The sequence below is a fragment of the Scylla paramamosain genome, chromosome 37 (assembly GCF_035594125.1).
Source record: "Scylla paramamosain isolate STU-SP2022 chromosome 37, ASM3559412v1, whole genome shotgun sequence".
Classification (NCBI taxonomy): Eukaryota; Metazoa; Arthropoda; class Malacostraca; order Decapoda; family Portunidae; genus Scylla; species Scylla paramamosain.
In genome coordinates, this window is record NC_087187.1 from 12,272,501 (window position 1) to 12,297,395 (window position 24,895).

At 38.2% G+C, this 24,895-nt stretch overlaps 1 protein-coding gene across 1 annotated transcript in view; it reads left to right on the top strand.

Moving 5' to 3' along the window:
• Positions 1 to 24,895, top strand: part of LOC135091196 (solute carrier family 22 member 3-like) — a 101,603-nt gene that overhangs the window by 32,013 nt on the left and 44,695 nt on the right. Inside the window, exon 5 of the mRNA XM_063988641.1 lies at positions 15,466 to 15,569. Coding sequence (XP_063844711.1) covers positions 15,466 to 15,569 — 104 coding nt within the window. The remainder of the gene's footprint in view (positions 1 to 15,465; positions 15,570 to 24,895) is intronic.

The window sequence follows — 24,895 nt, forward strand, 5'->3', positions numbered from 1 at the left end:
CTTCCTCCACACAAAACTACAAGCACCTAATAACACACACACCCTTCACTTAAAATTTTAAAATTCATGGTGACTCCTACACCAGCCTCGGAGTCCCCATTTGGGGAGGGGACCACAAATGTCCCCAGGTCGGACTGCCCTTTTGACGACGACCATAAATGTCTTGACACCCCCCTCAACTTTTTCTTCATTAACTTCTGCAACATTCGTGGTCTAAGATCTAAATTTCAATCTGTAGAACACCACCTCTCCTCTTCTAAACCTTATCTTCTTTTCCTCACTGACACTCAGGTGTCTGAGGCAACTGACAGTAGCCCCTTTTCTGTTCCCTCCTACTTTCTCTATCCTCATTTTCGATCCAAACCTGGATGTTGCATTTATGCGCGCAACGATTTAACCTGCCTCGTGCCTACGCTCTTGAATCTTTCGAGTTTTCCACCATTTGGCTACGACTACAAAGTCACTCTCATACTCAAACTAAATTCACCTGTGCTGTATACCTCTCATCTAACTCCTCTGACTATAAGAAATTTTTTGACTACTTAACTTCCAAAGTGGAGAACATTCTGACTCTCTTCCCTTTTGAAGAGATCTCCATTCTTGGAGACTTCAATGTTCACCACCAGCTTTGGCTTTCCTCTCCCTTCACTGACCATCCCTTCAACTTTGCTATCCTCCATGACCTAGAGCAATTGGAGCAGCACCCTACTCGTATTCCGGACCGTCTTGGAGATACGCCCAACATTCTTGACATTTTCCTGACCTCTAATCCATCTGCTTATGCAGTCAGCCTCTCTTCTCCATTGGGCTCCTTCGACCACAATCTCATATCTGTACCTTGTCCTATCGCTCCAATCCATCTGGCGTTTTGCCTTTGCTAGTTGGGGGAAACTGGGGAGGTATTTTGCTGATTTTCCTTGGAATGACTACTGCTTCTGAGTCAGAGACCCGTCTTTGTGTGCTGAGCGCATAACAGAGGTGATAGTGTCTGGCATGGAGGCGTACATTCTTCACTATTTTTCTTAACCTAAACCTTCAAACCTTGGTTTAACATAGCTTGTTCTCGTGCTATACACATTAGATAGGTAACCCACAAAAGGTACCTTCTATCACCAGAATCTCATGCACTTAATATTTCTGCCCGGAACCATGCCAAGTCTGTTCTCCAACTAGCCAAAAACTCCTTCATTAACAGAAAGTGTCAAAATCTTTCAAGACCTAACTCTCCTCGTGACTTCTGGCATCCAGTCAAAAATATCTTCAATAACTTTCCTTCTTCTTCTTTCCCTCCTTTATTTCAACCAAATGGCACCACTGCTATCACATCTATTTCTAAAGCTGAACTCTTCGCTCAAACCTTTGCTAAAAACTCTAACTTGGACGATTTTGGGCTTGTTCCTCCCTCTCCTCCACCCTCTGACTACTTCATGCTACCTATTAAAATTCTTCGTAATGATGTTTTCCATGCCCTTGCTGGCCTAAACCCTCGGAAGGCTTATGTATCTGATGGGGTCCTTCATATTGTTCTCCGAAACTGTGCCTCCGTGCTTGCATTTTGCCTAGTCAAACTCTTTCAGCTCTGTCAACATCTACGTTTCCTTCTTGCTGGAAGTTTGTCTACATTCAGCTTGTTCCTAAAAAGGGTGACGTCTCCGCCAGTTCTTCTTTCTCTCATCCCTATTCTGTCCACCTGTCTAATGCAAAAGTTAAAGTGTATTCTCAGTCATTCATCCCTTTCTCTGGTAAACTCTGGAACTCCCTGCCTGCTTCTGTATTTCCCCCTTCCTATGACTTGAATTCCTTCAAGAGGGATGTTTCAAGACATTTATCCTTCAATTTTTGACTTGCGCTTTGGACCCTTTTATGGGACTGGCATCTCAGTGGGCTTTTTTTTATTTATTGGATTTTTGTTGCCCTTGGCCAGTGTTCCTCTTACATAAAAAAAAAAAAAAGAGACAGAAAACAAATTAACTGGGATCGCTAGCGGTGACAACACAAATGGTAGACAAACACAAATGGTAGACACAATATATATAAAAAGACCATCAGATCAATTGCTTTTAAGTCAGGAACAGGCAGTTCCAGAAAGAAGAAAATTTTCTTCGTTCCGCTAACCTTCACAACTTTCACTTTTCTCCTTGACACCATCCACACCAAGTACTAACCAACCTATCTTTTTTTTTTTCTACTTTCTATATTCTATATTTTCAACGAAAATTTTTAAGATTTATGTGTCTCATTGATTGTTTTATGTTTTTTTTAGCTTGAAAATGCCATATGTAAATGGCGAAAAGTCGCGATAATTAAGAAGGCAAAGGTTTCATTCAACTGTTCCTCACTCCTTCACTTAAACTTTGTGAAGTTTACCAAGAAGTATATATATATATATATATATATATATATATATATATATATATATATATATATATATATATATATATATATATATATATATATATATATATATATATATATATATATATATATATATATATATATATATATATATATATATATTATATATATAATTTAGTATGTCAAATTTGAATTTGCACTAAGCATTAACAAACTTTATAAGAACCTATGAACTCATAAAATGATCAAACTTATGGGCCAACAATGCTTACATGAATCAGCATGCTAAAGTCAGATTCCTTCAGCACATTCACGAGTCACAGTATGATAATTAAAAGAAAAAGATGAGCGCAGATTTCAGCATTTTTAGCCATTAAGCATATAATCAAATTATATATGAAATATTATTTAAAACAGAGCTTTGTGTCCTGCATTTATTTATTTATTTTTTTTCATTTATAGTAGTGTACGTGAAATTTGTCTTTAGGCTGGATGTCTCCAAGCGACACACTTTTAACATTTTTTTTTTCATTTCTGTTCATATCTATTTTTTAAGCATATCACGAAACATTTAGACACTAGTTTCAAAAAGAGACTACAAAACATTTACTGTGAACAATAGTAAACTTGCTATGAGTGATATCATGAGTAAGGATGCCCGCAGTGCTCAAGAAAAATAAGCAAAATTATATAAACATTACAAGATATTTTTTACAAAGTGGTGGACATAAATTTCGATACACACACACACATATATATATATATATATATATATATATATATATATATATATATATATATATATATATATATATATATATATATATATATATATATATATATATATATATATATATATATATATATATATATATATATGGTATTCACAAGTATATTTAGGTTTATAATCAATGCTGTAACTTCATCATCCTAATTAACTTATTTGGCGTATGGATTGTTTATACAAAACCTTGTCCGTCATAAGGAATTCAGCTAATGAGACGATCAGCCTAGGACTTGCATCATCTACCGACTCCAAGAAATTAATCACACATATACAAATCTCTCTCTCTCTCTCTCTCTCTCTCTCTCTCTCTCTCTCTCTCTCTCTCTCTCTCTCTCTCTCTCTCTCTCTCTCTCTCTCTCTCAGTACACATTAAACAACCAAACTCTGGTAGGTACAGGATACGAGAAAGATTTAGGAGTTATAGTTAGCTCTGAATTCCGTCTAGGGAAACAATGCATAGAAGCTAGAAACAAGGCAAATAGGGTACTAGGATTCATTTTTAGGAGTGTTAAAAGTAGAAGGCCGGAAGTAATATTAAAGTTATACTTGGCGCTGGTCAGACCTCATCTAGACTACGCTGTGCAGTTCTGGTCCCCACATTACAGGAAAGATATAGGTCTATTAGAATCAGTACAGAGGAGAATGACTAAAAGGATACAGAGGATGAGGAGTATTCCTTACGAGGCGAGGTTGAAGCTGTTAAATTTACATTCTTCTAGAGAGACGTAGGTTAAGAGGGGACCTGATAGAAGTCTTTAAGTGGTATAAGGGTTATAACAAGGGAGATGTAAGCAAATTTCTTAGGATCAGCAACCAGGAACCAGCAACCAGCAAGAAATAACGGGTTCAAGCTTAAAAAAATTAGGTTTAGGAAGGAGATAGGAAAAAATTGGTTCTCAAATAGATTGGTAGATGAGTGGAACGGACTCAGTAATCATGTAGTTAGTGCTAGGACACTAGAGAGCTTTAAGAGAAGATTAGACAAGTTTATGGATGGGGATAACAGATGGAAATAGGTAGGTGTGTTTCATACAGGGACTGCCACGTGTAAGCCTGGTCGCTTCTTGCAGCTTCCCTTATTTCTTATGTTCTCTCTCTCTCTCTCTCTCTCTCTCTCTCTCTCTCTCTCTCTCTCTCTCTCTCTCTCTCTCTCTGTCTCTCTCTCTCTCTCTCACACAGTTTTCCTTGCGTCATACTTTAGGGAAGAGGTCAATGCACATGCTCTGATCCCCCTACTCTGCTTCGCTTCGCAGCATTGCAAAGTAGTGACTTTTATCATTAGTACTCACACCCTTTACTACCTAGCTATTGTTTCTACATCCATTTTTCACAACTCTTCCCACGCACACACAGTGGTAGACTCGTAGTTACTAAGATAGACACTTCACTTACCAATTTACCTGTCCTTATTAACCTCTCCTCCTTACAAAGCTATCACTAACCCTTGAGGGTGCATTTGTCTCTCTGCGTAATTGTGTAAAAGCAACATCAAAGAGAACAGCACCGGCAGCATAGAATTCCCAAGCTAGCTGTCCTGATTCCAACAACCCCCACACCACCACTGCCCCCCGCACTCGCCCAACCCTGACTTATTTTCCCTCCAGGCCACACTACGCGCGTCCTCTTGTGTTGCTGTTTTCAGCCTTGACTGTTGTTGTTTCTGCTTCTGTTGTTTAAGCGATTGCTACCGTCGCCACTCATTATGTCTTCTCGCCTCAGATAAACCGAAGCCTATCAAGGCAAGTTTGCCGCTCATTTTAGGAATTCCTCAACTTGTAGGCTGTCACATGCAGAGCAGGATCTAAAGGCTGCATGAGAAGTAATTTACAAGAAGTGTAAGAAGTACTATACGACCTCGCCCGGAAGTTTTCAAGGACTTCGTTTCCTCTAATATTGGTTGCTCTCTCCTAGAAGCTGCTCCCGCCACCACCCCCATCCCCTCCAGACCCCCAACCATCACCGCCAGGCCCACCGCACAGCGCACCCCCGCCCCCATGAAGAAACACCCTTCAGCGTAGTCAAGAATCGTGTCACCCCTCATTAATAAAAAGAAATTCCTCCCCATTTCTACCTACAGTAATAATAATAATAACAATGATAATAATAATAATAATAATAATAATAATAATAATAATAATAATAACAGGTTATTGATCAAGAGGCAGCGAGCAGTGCACCATTTGTACAGTTATTGAAGAAATCTTGATTTACAAGTATAATAAACGCATGAACAGAGCACTTAAAACATTTGGAATAAAAAAGTAAATAAAGCGTTTGAGAGGAAAAAAACTAATATAATTACTAAGATGTTGACTAGAAAAACTAGAACAAAGATCTAAAAAATATGTGGACAAAAAAAAAAAAAAACATAATTAAAACGTGCGAGAGGAAACACTACTAAAAACAAGAGGGTACTGACTAAAGTAGTGATACAGAATATGTTCGAAAATTAAAAGAAACAATTGATGACCAATATGAGCTTTGAACTTTTTGAACTATGATGGCCCGTGTTGGCTGAACAGGCGAGCTATGTGTGGAACGGTGGACTTCCTGTAACGCTCTGTGCGGCACCTGACGGCCGGCATCCTGGCGCTGTGTCTGGTCTGGTGGCCGGACAGTGCTCGTCTTGGCAGAATGTTAAGGTGGTCATTTCTCCTTAATTTGTAACCAAAGTTGTTATGAGATGATTCCTTCTGTTTACTAGTGTTTGGATGTTAAGTGTGGCGAGGGTGGCACTGTAACTGTTGCTGCAGCCACCAATAATAGCGCGACATACACGCTTCTGCACCTGCTCCAGTTCGTTAGCCTGCGCCGTCGTGAGCAGGGTGCCACACCGGGCACACATACTCTAGTATGGGTCGGATGCGTTGGCAGTACAGCTGCACCAGTTGCTCCTGGGTTGCTCCAAATGATCTTGCCCGGAACAACATAAACAGTCGTTTGGACGCTTTGGTGATAATATGGTCGATGTGATCCTGCCAAGTCAGGCTCGAGTTGATAATGAGACCGACCATTTTGGCTGTGCTAACACAGGGGGATGATGTTGCCGTCAAGCTGCACGTCCGAAAACTCCACATCCTATCGTAAGAAGTTGATGTCAAGCAGCTCACATTTGTCGGGATTGGGGATCAACTTCAGCTCCTTGCACTGCATACTGATGGTAGTGACCAGCTGCTGGAGAGGGTTTGTTTGCAGCTCGGCTGTTTTGGACACTTTATACACGGTGACATCGTCCACAAACTTGACTTTCTGGGATGAGTTTTGGAGCAAGTTGTTGATGACGGCAAGGAAGATGACTGGGCTGATGCAGGTCCCCTGAGCTGCTCCTTTGGTGGTGGTTAGCCGGGTGGATGTTTGGCCCTTATACTTGGTGCACTGCTGCCTGCCCGTGAGGAACGACACTATGAAAGGTAGGATTGATGCCCGGCACTAGTGACTGCTGTGCTGTGGTCTATATTGTCAAATGCCTTCTTGAAATCAATCAGGCACATCTGGGCTACTGTGTCGCGCTGTTCCAAGGCCTTCACGACTGCGTCCAGGAGGAATACCATGTAGTGTGTTGTGGAGCGTCCCTTCAGGTTTCCAAACTAGTAGTGATCAACGCGCAGTTGCATGTCCCCCAGTGCCAAGGCCGCTACGTGACTTTCCAGTATCTTCCCGAAGGTGTGTGTGTCAGGGACACGGGCCGCAGTTGGCCCAGGCTTGTCACATTGTTATCCTTTGGTAGGGCTGTCACTGTTGACTTTTTCCATCTCTCAGGACAGATACCGTTGTTTAAGCACTTGTTGTATATAATTTCAAGCGGCTGGCTCAGATCGTAAGCGAATTATTTTGTAAGTTTTAGAGGAATTTCACTTGGTGGAGTAGCTTTTTTTGTTTTAATAATTTTCAGGTCTTTAAAGATATCTAAGCTAGAGTAATGGGGGGGAGTGGGTAGGGAAGGCTGGTGGGCTGGTATCTCTCTTGGGTCTATAGATGGGTATTTCTTGCATATTGAGGCAAAGTGTGCATTTATCGTGTTGGCAATCACACGTGGTTCACTTAGGTCAAGGAATGGGAGATTTACTGTTTTTCTCTGGGGCTCAATTAGTTTAGTGACGCACTGATTAAACCCACTTTCACTTTGCACATATTCAAAATAATCCCTTTTTGCCTGTTTGATTTTTTCTTTTATACGTAAGTTTAGTTAGCGATATCGTTCAAGAGCTCCATGGCTGTATGCATGTCGCTTTTTGTTTATGAGTCGCTTTATTTCTGGGGTCATCCATGGTTGGTCAGGCTCTCGCCTTCTCCAGGTTTTAAGGGGGAAGTGACTTTCATATTGGTGGTTGAGAACTGAGTTAAGTGCATTTTCTTGGTGTTCCACGGATGGGTAGGTTTTCAAAGTCCTGAGTGAAGAGGGAGAAGACGCCCCCGAGATGAGACTGGTATTGTGAGAGGCCAGCTATCCGAGTTTTGTGGTCGGGCCCGTGAGTCATGGAAACGTTTGTGCATGCTTGGTGGACGCTTAGACGGCATTACGGCAGAATGCAATGAGGCAACCAGCGAAGAGGAAAATAATACCTTTCTTTGTCATCCACGCAGGTGCTAATGACGTTGAGAACACCAGATCCGAGGAGCTGATGGAGAAATACAAGAGGATGATTCAGCGGTACAAGACTAAAATCTAAAAATATTATTGTTTCAGGCATTCTCCCTCAGACCAGAGCACAGACCATTTTCTATGATAGAGCCCTTAGTACTAACAGCCGTCTAAGACGTCCAACCCTTCAGGAGGTAAGTATTTCACGCAGGGAAGCCACAGAACGCTTGACTTCTGATCTTTCTAAAATTTCTGATTGGGGCAGAGCAAACTTGGTATTGTTCAATGCCTCAAAAACTCAATTCCTCCATCTATCAACTCGACACAAACTTCCAGACAACTATCCACTCTTCTTAAATGACACTCAACTGTCCCCCTCTCTTACACTGAACATCCTCGGTCTGTCCTTTACTTATAATGTGAACTGGAAACTTCACATCTCATATCTAGCTAAAACAGCTTCTATGAAGTTAGGTGTTCTGAGACGTCTCCGCCAGTTATTCTCACCCCCCAGCTGCTAACTCTGTACAAGGGCTTTATCCGTCCATGTATGGAGTATGCTTCACATGTCTGGGGGGGGATCCACACATACTACTCTTCTAGACAAGGTGAAATCAAAAGCTTTTCGTCTCATCAACTCCTCTCCTCTAACTGATTGTCTTCAGCCTCTCTCTTATCGCCGTAATGTTGCATCTCTAGCTGTATTCTACCGCTATTTTCATACTAATTGCTCTTCTGATCTTGCTAACTGCATGCCTCCCCTCCTCCCCAGGCCTCGTTGCACAAGACTTTGTTCTTTCTCTCACCCCTATTATGTCCACCTCTCTAACGCAAGAGTTAACCAGTATTCTCAATCATTCATGCCTTTCTCTGGTGCCTATTTCTGTATTTCCACTTTCCTATAACTTGAATTCCTTCAAGAGGGAGGTTTCAAGACACTTATCCATCAGTTTTCGACTACTGCGTTGACCCTTTTATGGGACTGGCATTTCAGTGGGCATTTTTTTTTATTGGATTTTTATTGCCCTTGGGCAGTGTCCCTCCTACATAAAAAAAAAAAAAAGATCTCTCTGCACAGATGAAGGTGTGGACTACGAGAACCTCTGGGACGATTTCTATGATAAACCATTCATATTCCAGGAGGACGGTTTGCACCTCAACGGGGTGGGAGCAGCACGACTCGGGAGGCTGCTAAGTAACAAAATTTCTAGTTTCAGGCCAAAAAAAGCCCAGTAGGATCGCGCAGCCTCATCTATGTAGAAGACTCCGCCCCACTTGAAATAAGGTTAAGGTGAACGCTCGTAACTTGCGTAACAAATTTTCAGAGTTAAAAGAAATAGCGTTCTTAGAAGACTTCGATACGATAGGCGTAACAGCGTCATGGTTAAATGTAGAAGTCAGTGACTATTAGCATAACATAAAATTTCCGGTTACATAATATTTAAAAAAAATAAATAAATAAATAAAATTGTGTAAATAAAAAATGTAGGTGGCATCTTATTCTACATCAAAACCAGTCTCAACCTGGTTCTATTATCAAAACCTCTCATTGCAAACGTACATTTATATCGTGAAAAAAAAAAAAATAAAATAAATAAATAAATAATTACGGGACAAAACTAGCATTAGCTCTTATGTACAGATCGCCAGCCCAGTCAGTCCAAAGTAACAGTGACATTTTCCTCAAAATCAGCGAGATAACTGATTCACACGATGCCGTAATCCTTGGTGACTAATTTACCGATGACTTAGTGGGGCGAGTCAGTCACCTCACACCATGGACACGACCTGTATAATAACTTGAAAGAAAGTTGACTTACACAATTTATGCAAAACCCGACACGTGATAACCATGTTCTCGACATCATGCTTACTACGAATGATGAATTAGTAGAAAATCTGAATGCCGGAGAGAAGTTTAGTAATAGCGACCACCACGCAATCACCTTCAATATAAACTTCATGGCTAACTAATCAAATAAAAGCAAAAGTCCCGGACTACAGAAAAGCAAATTTTGTAAACTCAAATCAGTACTTTACTAAATCGAGAGGAGTAACTTACGTACCACCACATATACCAATGCTCAATGGAATTTTTTTTCACGGATAGATACCTAAAAGTAGTGCAAGAATGCGTACCTATGAAAAATCGTTGTCTACTCAAAACATTAAGCCTAAGTTGTGGAAAAAACAAATAGCTGAATGTTTGCGCACTAAGTTTGCACCCATAATAGCAAAGAACGCACTAGATTCATAAAGTTATGATGTAAAGCAAAGAGGTTAACCACAGTAAAAGGTCCACCGAATTAAATGTTGCGAACCGGAGTAAAACGAACCCTAAGAATTTTATAGCATTATCAGGCTTCGTGTTGGACCCATAATTGGCGAAAATGGAGATTACACCAACGACGAGGAGCAAATTAGTAATTTCTAAACACTTTCTTTGCTTCAGTATTTACAGTAGAAAATCTCAGTGACATCCCTACGGTGCCAGAAGTCCAAATTAATAACAACGACATCCTAAGTAGTATCAATATAACAGAAAGTGACATATCAAAGTATATCGATAAACGTAAAGTAAGCAAGTCACCCGCTCCTGTATAATAACTTAAAAGAAAGTTCACTTGCACAATTTATGCAAAACCTCACATCTTAAAAGAAGCGAAATCCGAATTAGTTTAGCCACTTACTGTATTGTTCAATAAATCCCTGCAGTCCTGTACACTGACTGATTAATGGAAGCTTGCTGATCTAACTTCGATAAAAAAAAAAAAAGTAAATCTTTACCATGTAATTGCCGGCCAATTAATTAGCTTAACCTCAGTCGTATGCGAAATGCTTGAAACACTAATAAGAGATAAAATCGTTAATCACTTACAAGAAAACAACTTAGTTAAAAGTACTCAACACGGCTTCCGCAACAAACGCTCTTGTTTGACGAACCTCTTAGATTTTTTTTCTATGATATTGTGAATCAGTATGAGGAGAATAAAGCGGTAGATATAATATATCTTGATTTTCAAAAGGCCTTCGATAAAGACCCACCACAAACGTTTATTGAGTAAACTAAAATCACATAGTATCCAAGGCGACGTGTTGAGATGGGTAGAAAACTGGCTAAATAACCGTAAACAATGCGTAGTAATGAATGAAAAAAACATCCGAGTGGACTAACGTAACTTGTGGGGTGCCACAGGGATCAGTCTTAAGGCCTGTTATCTTCCTTGTTTATATAAACGACATAGATGAGGGTGTTACCAGTATAATATCGAAGTCTGCTGATGACACCAAAATAGCGAATTCCGTAGTCCGTAACGAACAAGTAATAGAAATGTAGAAAAATCTAGACAAATTGTCAGAGTGAAGAAAAACCTGGCAAATAAGTTTTAATGCAGATAAATGCAGTGTTTCACATAGGTTATCGAAACGAGAAAGCAAAATATATTTTAAATGGTACCCAACATAGAAATATTGACAGCGAAATTAATTTAGGAAGAATAACATCGAGTAGCCATCAATGTCAACTATATTCAGCAACTGTAAAGAAAAAAAAAAAAAAAAAACGAGTAAAATAATTGGCTTAATCGGCAGATCTTCTGAATATAAATCGTAGGGTATAATCCTCACTTTGTTTAACTCTAGTCCGTTCCCTGTTGGAATATTGCGTTCAAACATAGTGCCCCTATTATCAGAAAGACATGAAGTAACAAAAATGCATAAAGTATGCATAAAGTAACAAAAATGGTACCAATCATACGAAGAGCGTCTTAAAGAATTAAATCTATTATCATTAACGTTATTAACGTATTGATAACATAGACTACGGTAAATATTTAACGATAGATTTTTTTTCAAATTACACGAGAGGAAACGTTGCAAAATTTCTGGAAAATCTTTCAACTCACATGAATCTTTTTTTTTTTTTTTTACCGTGTAGTTGATATATGGAATGAGATTCCTCGAGACGTGATAAATTGCAACACCGTAAATACTTATAAACACCGTCTTGACAAATATTTTGCCTGCAATCCGCGGCTAACAGCGTTTGTTTGTTAGTGATTCATTTCCTTGCCTTCAGGAAATGGAAGCACTTCATTTCATCTACTTTTTTTTTTTTCCTCCTATAAAATTTCCTTCAGGTTTTTCTTTCTTTAATCCCGTAAGGTACTTCTTTCCGACCAGTTTTACTGTATGGCTTATGCCCAAGGGAGCGGAGGGTGGAGAGAGAGCCTTGTGCTTTGCTGTCCTTTTCTTCTACTATTACTTTAGTAGTCCTGGGTCAAGTCATCTCGTGAGGACCGCAAGGTCTGTTGTGGCCTGTTTTTCTATGTAACTCTCTCTCTCTCTCTCTCTCTCTCTCTCTCTCTCTCTCTCTCTCTCTCTCTCTCTCTCTCTCTCTCTCGAAGAAGAAGAAGAAGAAGAAGAAGAAGAAGAAGAAGAAGAAGAAGAAGAAGAAAAAAGAAAACCATGCCACTAGGTACTTCTCGAAAAAGGATCTTCAGATTATTGAGCATATAAATGCACAGTCTTCACAGTCCAGTTACGATGAAGTAAAACTTTATTCACGATAGAAACGTTGACATCCTGTGTGTGAGTGAGACTTGGTTGCTCCCAGACACTCGAAATGCACATGTCCTGCTATTATTTTTGGTTGTGTGTACAGGTACCTCCGTTGAATATTTAAAAGATGTTTTTATGCATTTGTGTGTAAGTAAGAAAGTGTTTTATATTTTAGGGGATTTTAATGACAATTTGCTTTCTAAGGGAAATAAGTTGAATATTATTATAAAAAATAACAAGCTTACACAAATGATAGACGAACCTACTAGAGTAACATCAACTTCATCCCACTTTGCTAGACCTGATCATCACTAACGAAGAGACATGTCTCAGAAAAGTCTGTTGTTCCTTATGTAATAGCTGACCATGACCTCACTGGCATCAAAATAAGCCTTGGGAAACCTAACGTGAACCTTTGATAAAAACTTTTCATCTTCGCAGCTACAACAAGAGCATTCTGTGTGAATTACTTACGTCAGAATCCAACAGCCTAAATCCCATTAAGAGGATTGATGATGTCAACCAATAGATATGTATTTTTAATGATAGCTTTATTAAATGTCTGTACAAGTGTGCTCCCTAAATTAGAAAGGAAATCGCTAAACCTCATTCACAATGGCTTAATGATCATGTGTGTCAGGCCATGTGGAAAAAGAGACGAGGCGCGATATTCTGAAGGAATGTATATGACCAACACCACTTTAATACAACAATATACCAATGAGAAAAGAACATATTAAGGCTTATATCAACGCTACTAAAAAGGAGTACTACTTGCAAAACTCACAAGACTGTAAAGGTGATCTCGTACATAGAACCTTATAAAGGAAATTGTTACAAACCAGAAAAAAAAAAAAAAACACAAGTACTTATGATTTTGAAAACATTTCAGATAAAGCTGAAGAGTTTAATATTTTTGTTTTTTTTTTCCAAGTGTTGGCAGGAACACATTCGAAAACACCCAACAGACTCAAGACACCAACCATAATTTATCTGCAAACCTCTTAGCATCAGGTATTGATAATATTATTGAAATATTTAGACCTAAGCCGGTGGACTTTGAAACAGTAATCTTAAAAATAAAAAGTCTCAGGGAAACAAACATGCTCCGTGGGGTCAGATGGTATATCTCTTAATTTTATCAAGGATACTTTTTATTTTATTTTATTTATTTATTTATTTTTATCTTACATGTATCACTAATACCTCACTTGTTACTAGTATATTTCCTCAAGCCTGGAAGCATGCTTTGTTTTAAAAATGGAGACCTTGACAAGGTAAATAACTACCGCCTTATTTTTCTTTTGCCTATAGTTTTTTTTTTTTTTTAAAGATTTTAGAGAAATTATTTTTAAAGCAGCTTTTAACATTTTTTGGAAAGTAATAACTCCCTCGCTAATTCTCAACATGGTTTTAGACCTAAATTGTCAACACAGACTGCTCTAAATATTATATCTGACACCATCTACACTGCCATGGATAAAAAAAATATCGCTGTTAACACTGTGATTTATCAAAGGTTTTTTTTTTTTTTTTATAGTGTATGTCACAGTGTACTTATTTGAAAATGTACTAAGCTCAATATTGATTCTTATTGGTTTGATAGTTACGTTAGAGAAAGAACTCGGTCTGTAAAACTAGATACATTTATCTGAAAGAGGCCCAGCGTTGATTTAAGTGTCCTCCAGGGGTCCATCCTTATGCTGATACTATTCAGCATATATGTGAATATGTCTATATATGAGTACATCACTGAATGCACATTGATTCAGTATGCGGACGATATGCAATTTCTTCATAGTGACGCGTTGGGAAATCTGCACAAAATCACAGAAATGGCAGCAAAAACACTTAAAAAATAAATAAATAAAAAGGACAAGGAATATTTTCTTAACAATGGTTTAATGATCAATCCCAGTAATACTCAATGCATTTTTATTGGTTGCAGGCAAATGATAGAACAAATACCTGGCAACATTAGCATTGATTTCGACGGCATGAGCATATTTCCCAACACTAATGTAAAGAATACATGGCTGTATATGGACAAATACATGCTGTTTGACACGCATATTAGTTAATTAACTCAAAAGGTGACACGTCTGCTTTGCAACATAAATCAAGTTATTGTCGGTTTTTTACTATAGGAGAAGGGAAGCTGTGGTCCAGTCACTTGTTTGGAGCCTAATTAATTAATGTATTAGAATATGGCTACTTTCATAAGCAAATTACAAAAATTGCAAACTTTTGCGCATTAAAAAAAAAAAAAACATGATCACGTCTCCCGTGCTTTCAGCGAACCTAAGTGGCTTAGGATTGAGGAAACGCATTTTCTCGAGGTTAGTATTGTTATGTATAAATCTGTGTGAGGCATATATCTTGTTTGGATGCACCTCACTTACCACTGTAAATAGCACAACACGACAAAATAATAACTTCATGTATCTACACTAATCATGGTGATAGAGCTATTGCTGTTAATGGACCAAACATGTGGAAATCCCTACCTCATGATATCATTAACTCACTCTTTCCATTTTTAAAAGTAGACTGATTGGTTGTGTTTTAACCAAAAGATTAACCTATAAATTTTATCAAAATCATTCTTAATATCAAACTTTTAAGATAATGTACTATATCATGATTTTAATCTTTGCGACTGCACTAATGCTGTCCTCTGTTATTTTATGTAAGTAGCTTTTATATGTCTAGAGTTTATTTTACTTTTTCTTTTTTGATTAATTCCTATCAATGGATTTTTATCTTTACCCATAGGGCTTTATGTTTCTTTTATTAGGCCCAATGTAAATATTTTATATTTTTAATTTAAATTTTGATTAAGATTGACACATAGACCAATATCTATCATGTATGTTCTCTTTATAATCGTATAATACCCACTTCCCAGTGGAAATAAGCGAATCTCTCTCTCTCTCTCTCTCTCTCTCTCTCTCTCTCTCTCTCTCTCTCTCTCTCTCTCTCTCTCTCTCCTCACTTCTTATTCACTTTCTCTGCGCGAGCAAGTGTTGGCCTGCCTATTTCACATCTTCTGCTGAATGATAACATTATTATTATTATTATTGTTATTATCATTATTATTATTATTATTATTATTATTATTATTTTATTATTACTATTATTATTATTATTTTTTTTATGGCATAAATCGTTTCTCCTCTAGTTCCACCTGGTATGCGAGAGAGCAACGCTACGCCCACTGTTTCAAATGATGGCTATGCTTGGAACCATATTTAGCGGCATCATGGCAATCCCTCTGGGAGACTGGTAAGCTGTTCAATTCAGTGTTATCGATACTTGCAGTTACGGCCAAGACATATGCAAGGAGGAGGGAGGTGCAACACGATAAGGAGGCAGAGTGAAGTGGTGCAGTCCCTCTTGTACCATTTCGTTTGTTTTCCTTCGTGTATCATTCATATAAAACAGATGCATTAATGTTGTTTAGCCAATGGGAATCACGGCTCTGCATCAATGGTGACCTTGGCCCTTCCTGTGTCCTGTTGTGTTGTTACGTATTTTATTTACCTTAGTTATAAAGACCCGTGCGTTTTTTTTTCCGATGATTAGGTGAAGCCCTTTTGACTAGTTTTTATTTATATATTATTCATTTATTTATTTTATTTATTTATTTATTTACTTTATTTTATTATTTTTATTTTTTTATTGCATCCAAAATAGACGAGGAAGGAAAGTCTCGTCATCAGTCCAACTGGGTTTCCTCTATTGGCCTATTCATCCTTAGGGGCCATCATCTCCATACAAAAGAAAAAGGATAGGAAAGGAGGAACTGCTGAGTAGGAGCAGAGCGATCCCGCTGGCTGAAAGTCGCAAGCAGTGACACAAAATATTCGTGCCTTGTGCGAGATCTAAAATAAATAAATAGGCAAATAAATAGATCAGTAAATAAATAAAATGCACTCATATCCTTACAAAAAAAAAAATTGTGAACCCTCCCCCCCTCAAAAAAAAAAAAAAAAAAAAAAAATGAAAGTACAAGCCCAAGTAGAAGGCTGAGCATAAGGATGGTATTCTGATAATACGGCAGGTGACTGATGCCACCGACAGCAGGTACTCTCCTTTTTCCTCTGACTTTATCCACTCTCAATCTCAGTCCATTTCTGACTGTTGTGTCCATGTATGCAATAATATAACTTGTTCTCGTGCTCACGTACTTAAGTGTTCAGACTGTACATATTTTTTTATTTATTTATCTATTTATCTATTTATTTATTTATTTTTGTTTAATTCAACTTGTTCTTGAGCTGTCTAAGATAGAAAGGTGGCTTCCACAGGATTTATTAGCCTTCCGCCTCCAAAACTTCACGTCCTTTATATATTTGCACAAAATAGGATAGAAAGGATTTATTAGCCTTCCGCCTCCAAATCTTCACATCTTTTATGTATTTGTACAAAATCATGTCATATGTTCTTATGAAGAACTCTTTTAGCATTAAGAAATGTCAAGATCTAGCCGATTTATCTTCGCCTGACTCCTGACATCCAGCCAAAACATCATCCCAACAATTTATTTTATCTATGTTTTCCTTCTCTATTTCAACGAGATGGCTGCACTACTATTTCCCCTGTCTTTATAGCTAAACTCCTCTCTCAGACCTTCTGAGATTGTTCTTTATTTGTCTCTTCCTTCTAGCTCTCATAGAAATTATTCATAATGATGTTTTACATGTTTTCTCTGGCCGTTATGGCTTATGATTCTGATGGAGTTCTTTCTATCATTCTCATAGCTGTGTTTTTATGATCGTTCCTTGCCTGGTCAAGAAAGGTGACCTCTCCCAGAATTGTAACTCAAGCTCTGATTCCCTGCCTTTTTGAGACTATCCTCAGTAGTATGATTGTAAAGCAGTAACTTATATGTTCACATATTATCAATTAACAGTGGTGTTCCACAAGCTTCTTTCCTCTCACCACACTATTTTTGTTACTCGTAAAAAAAAAAAAAAAAAAAGTAAATAGACAAATAAAAAAAAAAATAATAATAATAATAATAATTATAATAATTATAATAATAAAAAAAAAAAATAAAAATTTCAGTCAAACTTGTTGTCCTGTCACTTATGGATTTCTCAACGTTATTCATCAGACGCTTAACGAGAGAGAGAGAGAGAGAGAGAGAGAGAGAGAGAGAGAGAGAGAGAGAGAGAGAGAGAGAGAGATAATCACGCGGCGAAACCACAGAACTCCTAACTCCTGATAATATTGTTTGGGATAATGCAAACCTTGTATTATTCCACGCTTTGCATTTATCCACTCAACACAATCTTTTAGATAATTATCTCCTTTTCTTCAGTGGCGATTGATTACCCAATCGTCTTCATTTGATTGTCTTTCTGTCCTTCATTAAGTTTTCATTTCTAAATAGCACATGTTTTATTTCTGTAAAACAGCTTATGTTAAATTAGGTGTTCTGTGTCACCTCCTCCAATACTTTTCCATTTCTTACTCCATACATGGGCCTTATCCATCCAAGTATGGATTTCTATTTTTTTTTTTTTTTCCCACACACAGGGAATTCTACCAAAGCAACCTTTTTTAAACAAGGTGGAATCGAGCCCTTTCCATCCGCCCTCCCTCTAAGCATTTGTTGCTCACATTATTTCCATGGTTAGTGCTCTTCTAACTTATGAACACCATACCTCCCTCCGATTTACCGCTGTTTTACCAAACAAGAGTTTCTTTGTAGTTTATATCCTCACTCGTATACTCTCCACTTCAATAATGTAAGAGTTAAATCAATATTTTCAGTCCGTCATCCCTTTTACAAGTAAAGTTTGGAACACTCTTCCTGTTTGTATACTTTGTAGTGTAATATAGTATGCCTGAGAGAGGACGTTTTCTCTCAAAGCGTCTTGGAACCTTTAAGGCAGACTTAAATGAAACGTAACGACTTCCCTCGAGAGACTCTTCCTATAAAGTATTTCCACAGAGAACACTACAACTTTTTAGGCCAGACTTCATGAAATTCTACTTTATAAAATTTCATATATAATTCTTTTATTGTTTACGGTTGTTTGTTATCAAAATCACCAAACTGTCAATAATGTCTTCATCTTTAATATTTTCATGTACAATGTGTATATTGACATTACTACCAATATATTCTAATGTCAACACACACCACTGAACAACCGATGCAGACACAGACAGAAAACCTCCTATATAAAAAATAGCAATGTGGTCTGCCCACAGTCTTTTCTCTCTACAGTCTTTCCATTTCTAACTACACACCTTCCTCTGTCCAAACTCTTCTTCATTCACCTTCTTTCTCTAATTAAAGTAAAAAAGTAAAGTTCTAATGTCAAAATAGTTACTGTCTGGTGCAGCCAAATATACACACAATAAATTTTACAGCAATCAACCCACACCTACACACACACACACACACACACACACACACTGATCACAAACTTTATTTAAAAAATAGCAACGTGGTCTGTCCACAATCTTCAATCTACTTCTTTCCTTCAATTACCTTTCTGTTACTTCTTCTCTCCGAACTCTTCAATATTCTCAATCTCTCTACAAGCAAAACAATAAATAAATAAATAAATGAAATAAAATAAATAAATAAAAAAAGCCCCCCCCAAAAAAAAAAAATCAACCCAGCTGGACCAAAGGAATATTTTGTTTCCTTTTAACCATCACATCATAGCTAGCATATTGTACACTGTGACACCAATAACTTTGCCATGCTCACAGCTTGATAGGAATATTGGAACACCTCGTAAACTAAATCTCTCAAAATTTCGCTTGTTTCTCCACTCGCGCTTTTTTTTGGGGGGAACAACAATGTCAGCAAACACTTATTTTCCCTGTTTTTTTTTTTATGTTGACAGTTATATATATATATATATATATATATATATATATATATATATATATATATATATATATATATATATATATATATATATATATATATATATATATAATCAGTCTCAACAATTAGTATTATTGTATACTCACCATTTCATATATTCCCACGCGTACCATGGCCAGCCAGTCTATTGAATGTAACCTTTCTCCTCTCCTCAAGGGAATTTCACAATCACTTCCAGTCCTTAGGAATAACACCTACGTTCGTCACCTTCTTCACCTCTCAAGGGAATATCCACTTCCAGTCCTTATCGATGCCAAGAAGTATATATATATATATATATATATATATATATATATATATATATATATATATATATATATATATATATATATATATATATATATATATATATATATATATATATATATATATATATATATAAAGTGGACGGTACACTGATCTCAAAAAAAGCTCTTTTATCTCCTCCCTTGTTGGTTATACATATCTATATATGACATTTCCATCATTTCACAAAACACCAAAATCCTTTAACCCTTTCACAGGCAGCTGTGAAATATTCCCAGCTGCAGAAATTTTCTCTGACGCTATCACCATGTCCTCAAACACCAGTTCCCGTATTTCACCTCCTCAAACCTCACAAGACATCTTCACCACTACCACAGTTCACCTATAACATCACAACACCATCCCCAAAGCCACTGATAACACCACAACATCACCCCGACGCTATCCCCTCAGCATTAAATCATCAACAAAACTCACCAATCAAATTTCAGCGAACAAGAGCTCTTGGTACCACAAAAGACTCACTAACTTGATCCTGGACATCAGGGTTATGCCACCACATCGCCAATACCTCCACGCACCCGCTCAGTCACCACAAAAGCACCCAAATTTACCCCATGAGAACGTTGTCCCTTGTTCTCCCCCTGGGCTTCTATGTGTCCTGATTTCCTGCTGACTCATTTATGAGAGACAGACACGAATCGCCCCTCGCCTCAACACATTTTAGCTCAAATACACAGTTTCCCTTACAAATACATACATATAAAGAACTTCAATTATGAAGAGAAAAAATACTACATGACAAAAAAGTAGAAAATAAGCCTTGTAATAACTTATTACTGAGGATAAAGATATGTTCAGAACATGGGAGACACTAAGAAAACTTGTTCCTTTTCTGGGTAAACTCGGCAAATAATATATATATATATATATATATATATATATATATATATATATATATATATATATATATATATATATATATATATATATATATATATATATATATCGTAGGAGGGACACCGGCCAAGGGCAACAAGGATCTAAATAAAAAGAATCCCACTGACACGCCGGTCCCAAATAGGGTCCGAGGTGGTGGTCAAAAATTGAAAGATAAGTGTCTTCAAACCTTCCTCTTGAAAGAGTTCATGCCATAGGAAGGTCGAAATTCAGAAGCAAGAAGGGAGATACAGAATTTAGCAGAGAAGGGGATGAATGATCGGGAATACTGGTTAACTCTTGCATTAGAGGTGGACAGAATAAAACGGTAGAAGATAGCAAGAGATGCAACATTCCGGCCATGAGAAAGAGACTGAACACAGTCAGTTAGAGGACAGGAGTTGATGAGACCAAAAGCTTTTGATTTCACCCTGTCTGAAATAGCGGTATGAAGCATACTCCATACATGGACGGATAAGGCCCTTGTACACAGTTAGTAGCTGGAGGGTGGGGGGGTGAGAAAACTGATGGAGACGTCTCAGAACGCCTAACTTCATAGGTGTTTTAGCTATAGATGAGATGTGAAATTTCCAGTTGAAATTATAAGAGAAGGACAGACCGTGGATGTTCAGTGTAGAAGAGGGGGCCAGTTGAGTGTCACTGAAGAAGAGGGGATAGTTGTCTGGAAGGTTGTGTCAAGTTGATAGATGGAGGAATTGAGTTTTTTGGGGCAATGGATAATACTAAGTTTGCTCTGCCCCAATTAGATATTTTAGAGAGATCAAAAGTCAGGCGTTCTCTGTCTTCCCTGGGTGAGCTGTTTACTTCTTGCATGTCTGTCAAAAGACATGGAAAAATGCAGGGTGGTATCATCAGCGTAGGGGTGGATATGGCAAGAAGTTTGGTTTAAAAAATCATTGATGAATAATAGGAAGAGAATGGGTGACAGGACAGAACCCTGAAGAACACAATTGTTAATAGATTTAGGAGAAGAACAGTGCCCGTCTACCACAACAGCAATATTACGGTCAGAAAGGAAACTTCAGATGAAGTTACAGAGAGAAGGATAAAAGCTATAGGAGGGTTGTTTGAATTCAAAATAGTGTGCCAGACTCTATGAAAAACTTTCCATATGTCTAAGGCAACAGCAAAAGTTTCACTAAAATCTCTAAGAGAGGACGACTAAGATTCAGTAAGGAAAGCCAGAAGATTACCAATAGGCCTTGACAGAACCCATACTGACGATCAGATAGAGAAAAAAAAATTGTGAAATGATAGATGTTTAAGAATCTTCCTGCTGATGGTAGATTTAAAAAAAAAACTTTAAATAAGCAGGAAGTTACAGCAATAGGACAGTAGTAGGAGGGATTAGAACTGTCACCCTTTTTAAGAACAGGCTGAATGTAGGCAAACATCCAGCAAGAAGGAAAGGTAGATGTTGACAACCAAAGTTGAAAAAGTTTGACTAGGCAAGGTGCAAACATGGAGGCGCAGTTTCGGAGAACAGTTGGAGGGACCCCATCAGGTCCATAAGCATTCCGAGGGTTTAGGCCAGCGAGGGCATAGAAAACATCATTGCGAAGAATTTTAATAGGTACCATGAATTAGTCAGAGGGTGAAGGAGAGGGAGGAACAAGCCCTCAATCGTCCAAGATAGAGTTGTTAGGAAAGGTCTGAGCGAAAAGTTCAGCTTTAGCGATAGATGTGATAGCAGTGGTGCCATCTGGTTGAAATAAAGGAGGAAAAGAAGAAGAAACAAAGTTATTGGAAAGTTTTTGGTTAGATGCCAGTCACGTTATGAGGGGAGTTAGATCTTGAAAGATTTTGACACTTTCTATTAATTAAGGGGTTTTGGAATAGTTGAAGAACAGACTTGGCATGGTTCCTGGCAGAAATATAAAGTGCATGAGATTCTGGTGATGGAATGTTCAAGTACCTTTTCTGGGCGACCTCTCTATCATGTAGAGGACAAGAACAGGTTGTGTTAAACCAAGGTTTGGAAGGTTTAGGTTGAGAAAATGATTGAGGGATGTACGCCTCCATGCCAGACACTATCACCTCTGTTATGCGCTTGGCACACAGAGACGGGTCTCTGTCATGGAAGCAGTAGTCTTTCCAAAGAAAATCAGCAAAATACCTCCTCAGGTCCCTCCAACTAGCAGAGGCAAAACGCCAGAGGCACCTCCACTTAGGGAGATCCTGAAGAGGGATTCGAACGATAGCACAAGATACAGATATGAAATTGTGATCAGAGGAGCTCAATGGAGAAGAAGGGGTAACAGCACAAACAAAAGAATTAGAGGTTATGAAAGGGTCAAGAATGTTAGACGTATCTCCAAGACGGTCAGGAATACGAGTAGGGTGTTGCACCAATCGTCATACGTCATGAAGGATAGCAAAATTAAGGCTAGTTCACCAGGATGGTTAGTGAAGGGAGAGGAAAGCCAAAGGTGGTAGTGAACAATGATGTCTCCAAGAATGGAGATCTCTGCAAAAGGGAAGAGAGTCAGAATGTGCTCCACTTTGGAAGTTAAGTAGTCAAAGAATTTCTTATAGTCAGAGTTGTTAGGTGAGATGTTTACAATACGGATAAATTTAGTTTGGGAGTGACTCTTGAATCTTCTAGGTTTTCCACCATCTGCCTACAACAGGCAGATGGTGGAAAACCTAGAAGATTCAAGAGCGTTAAATCATTGTGCACATAAACACAGCATCCAGCTTTAGATTCAAGATGAGGATAGGGAAAGTAGGAGGGAACAGAAAAGGGGCTACTGTCAGTTGCCTCAGACACCTGTGTTTCAGTGAAGAAAAGATGAGGTTAGAAGAGGAGAGGTGATGTTCTACAGATTGAAAATTAGATCCAAGACCGCGAATGTTGCAGAAATTAATGAAGAAAAAGTTGAGGGGCATGTCAAGACACTTAGGGTCGATACCAGAAGAGCAGTCCAACCTGGGGACATCTGTGGTCCCCTCCCCAGATGGGGACTGCGAGGCTGGTGTAGGGGTCGCCATAATTTTGAATTCTGAGTGAAGGGTGTGCGTGTAGTTTGGTGCTTGTAGTTTTGTGTGAAGTAAGAGAGTGGTCTTGAGAGGGCAGTCTCTGACTGCCCCCTTGTATTGTGAGACACAAAGAGAAACGTTCAGTGAGGTCACAGGTGAGTCTAATGGTAAGTTCACAACACCCCCTGATCCAGTGCTTTAGACCTCAATGGGAGTAATATATATATATATATATATATATATATATATATATATATATATATATATATATATATATATATATATATATATATATATATATATATATATATATATATATATATATATATATATATTATATGAATGACACTGGTCAAGGGGAACAAAAATTAAATAAAAAAAAAAAGAAAAAAAGCCTACTGAGTTGCCAGGCCCAGAAAAGGGTTCAAAGCAATAGTCGAAAATTGAAGGATAAGTGTCTTGAAACCTTCCTCTTAAAGGAATTCAAGTCATAGGAAAGTGGAAATACGGAAGCAGGTAGTGAGTTCCAGAGTTTACCAGAGAAAGGGATGAATGATTGAGAATTCTAGTTAACTCTTGCATTAGAGAGGTGAATAAAATAGGGGTGAGAGAAAGAAGAAAGTCTTGTGCAGCGAGGCCGCGGAAGGAGGGGAGGCATGCAGTTAGCAAGATCAGAAGAGCAGTTAGCATGTAAATAGCGGTAGAAGACAGCTAGATATGCAACATTGCGGCGGTGAGAGAGAGGCTGAAGACAGTCAGTTAGAGGAGAAGAGTTCATGAGAGGAAAAGCTTTTGATTCCACCCTGTCTAGAAGAGCAGTATGAGTGGAACCCCCCAGACATGTGAAGCATACTCCATACATGGATGGATAAAGCCCTTGTATAAAGTTAGCAGCTGGGGGGTGAGAAAAACTGGCGGAGACGTCTCAGAACACCTAACTTCAAAGAAGCTGTTTTAGCTAGAGATGAGATGTGAAGTTTCCAGTTCAGATTATAAGAAAAGGACAGACCGAGGATGTTCAGTGTAGAAGAGGGGGACAGTTGAGTGTCATTGAAGAAGAGGGGATAGTTGTCTGGAAGGTTGTGTCGAGTTGATAGATGGAGGAATTGAGTTTTTGAGGCATTGAACAATACAAAGTTTGCTCTGCCCCAATCAGAAATTTTAGAAAGATCAGAAGTCAGGCGTTCTGTGGCTTCCCTGCGTGATATGATTACCTCCTGAAGGGTTGAACGTCTATCAAAAGACGTGGAAAAGTGCAGGGTGGTATCATCAGCGTAGGAGTGGTGGATAGGACGAGAAGTTTGGTTAAGAAGATCATTAATGAATAATAAGAAGAGAGTGGGTGACAGGATAGAACCCTGAGGAACACCACTGTTAATAGATTTAGGAGAAGAACAGTGACCGTCTACCACAGCAGCAATAGAACGGTCAGAAAGGAAACTTGAGATGAAGTTACAGAGAGAAGGATAGAAACCGTAGGAGGGTAGTTTGGAAATCAAAGCTTTGTGCC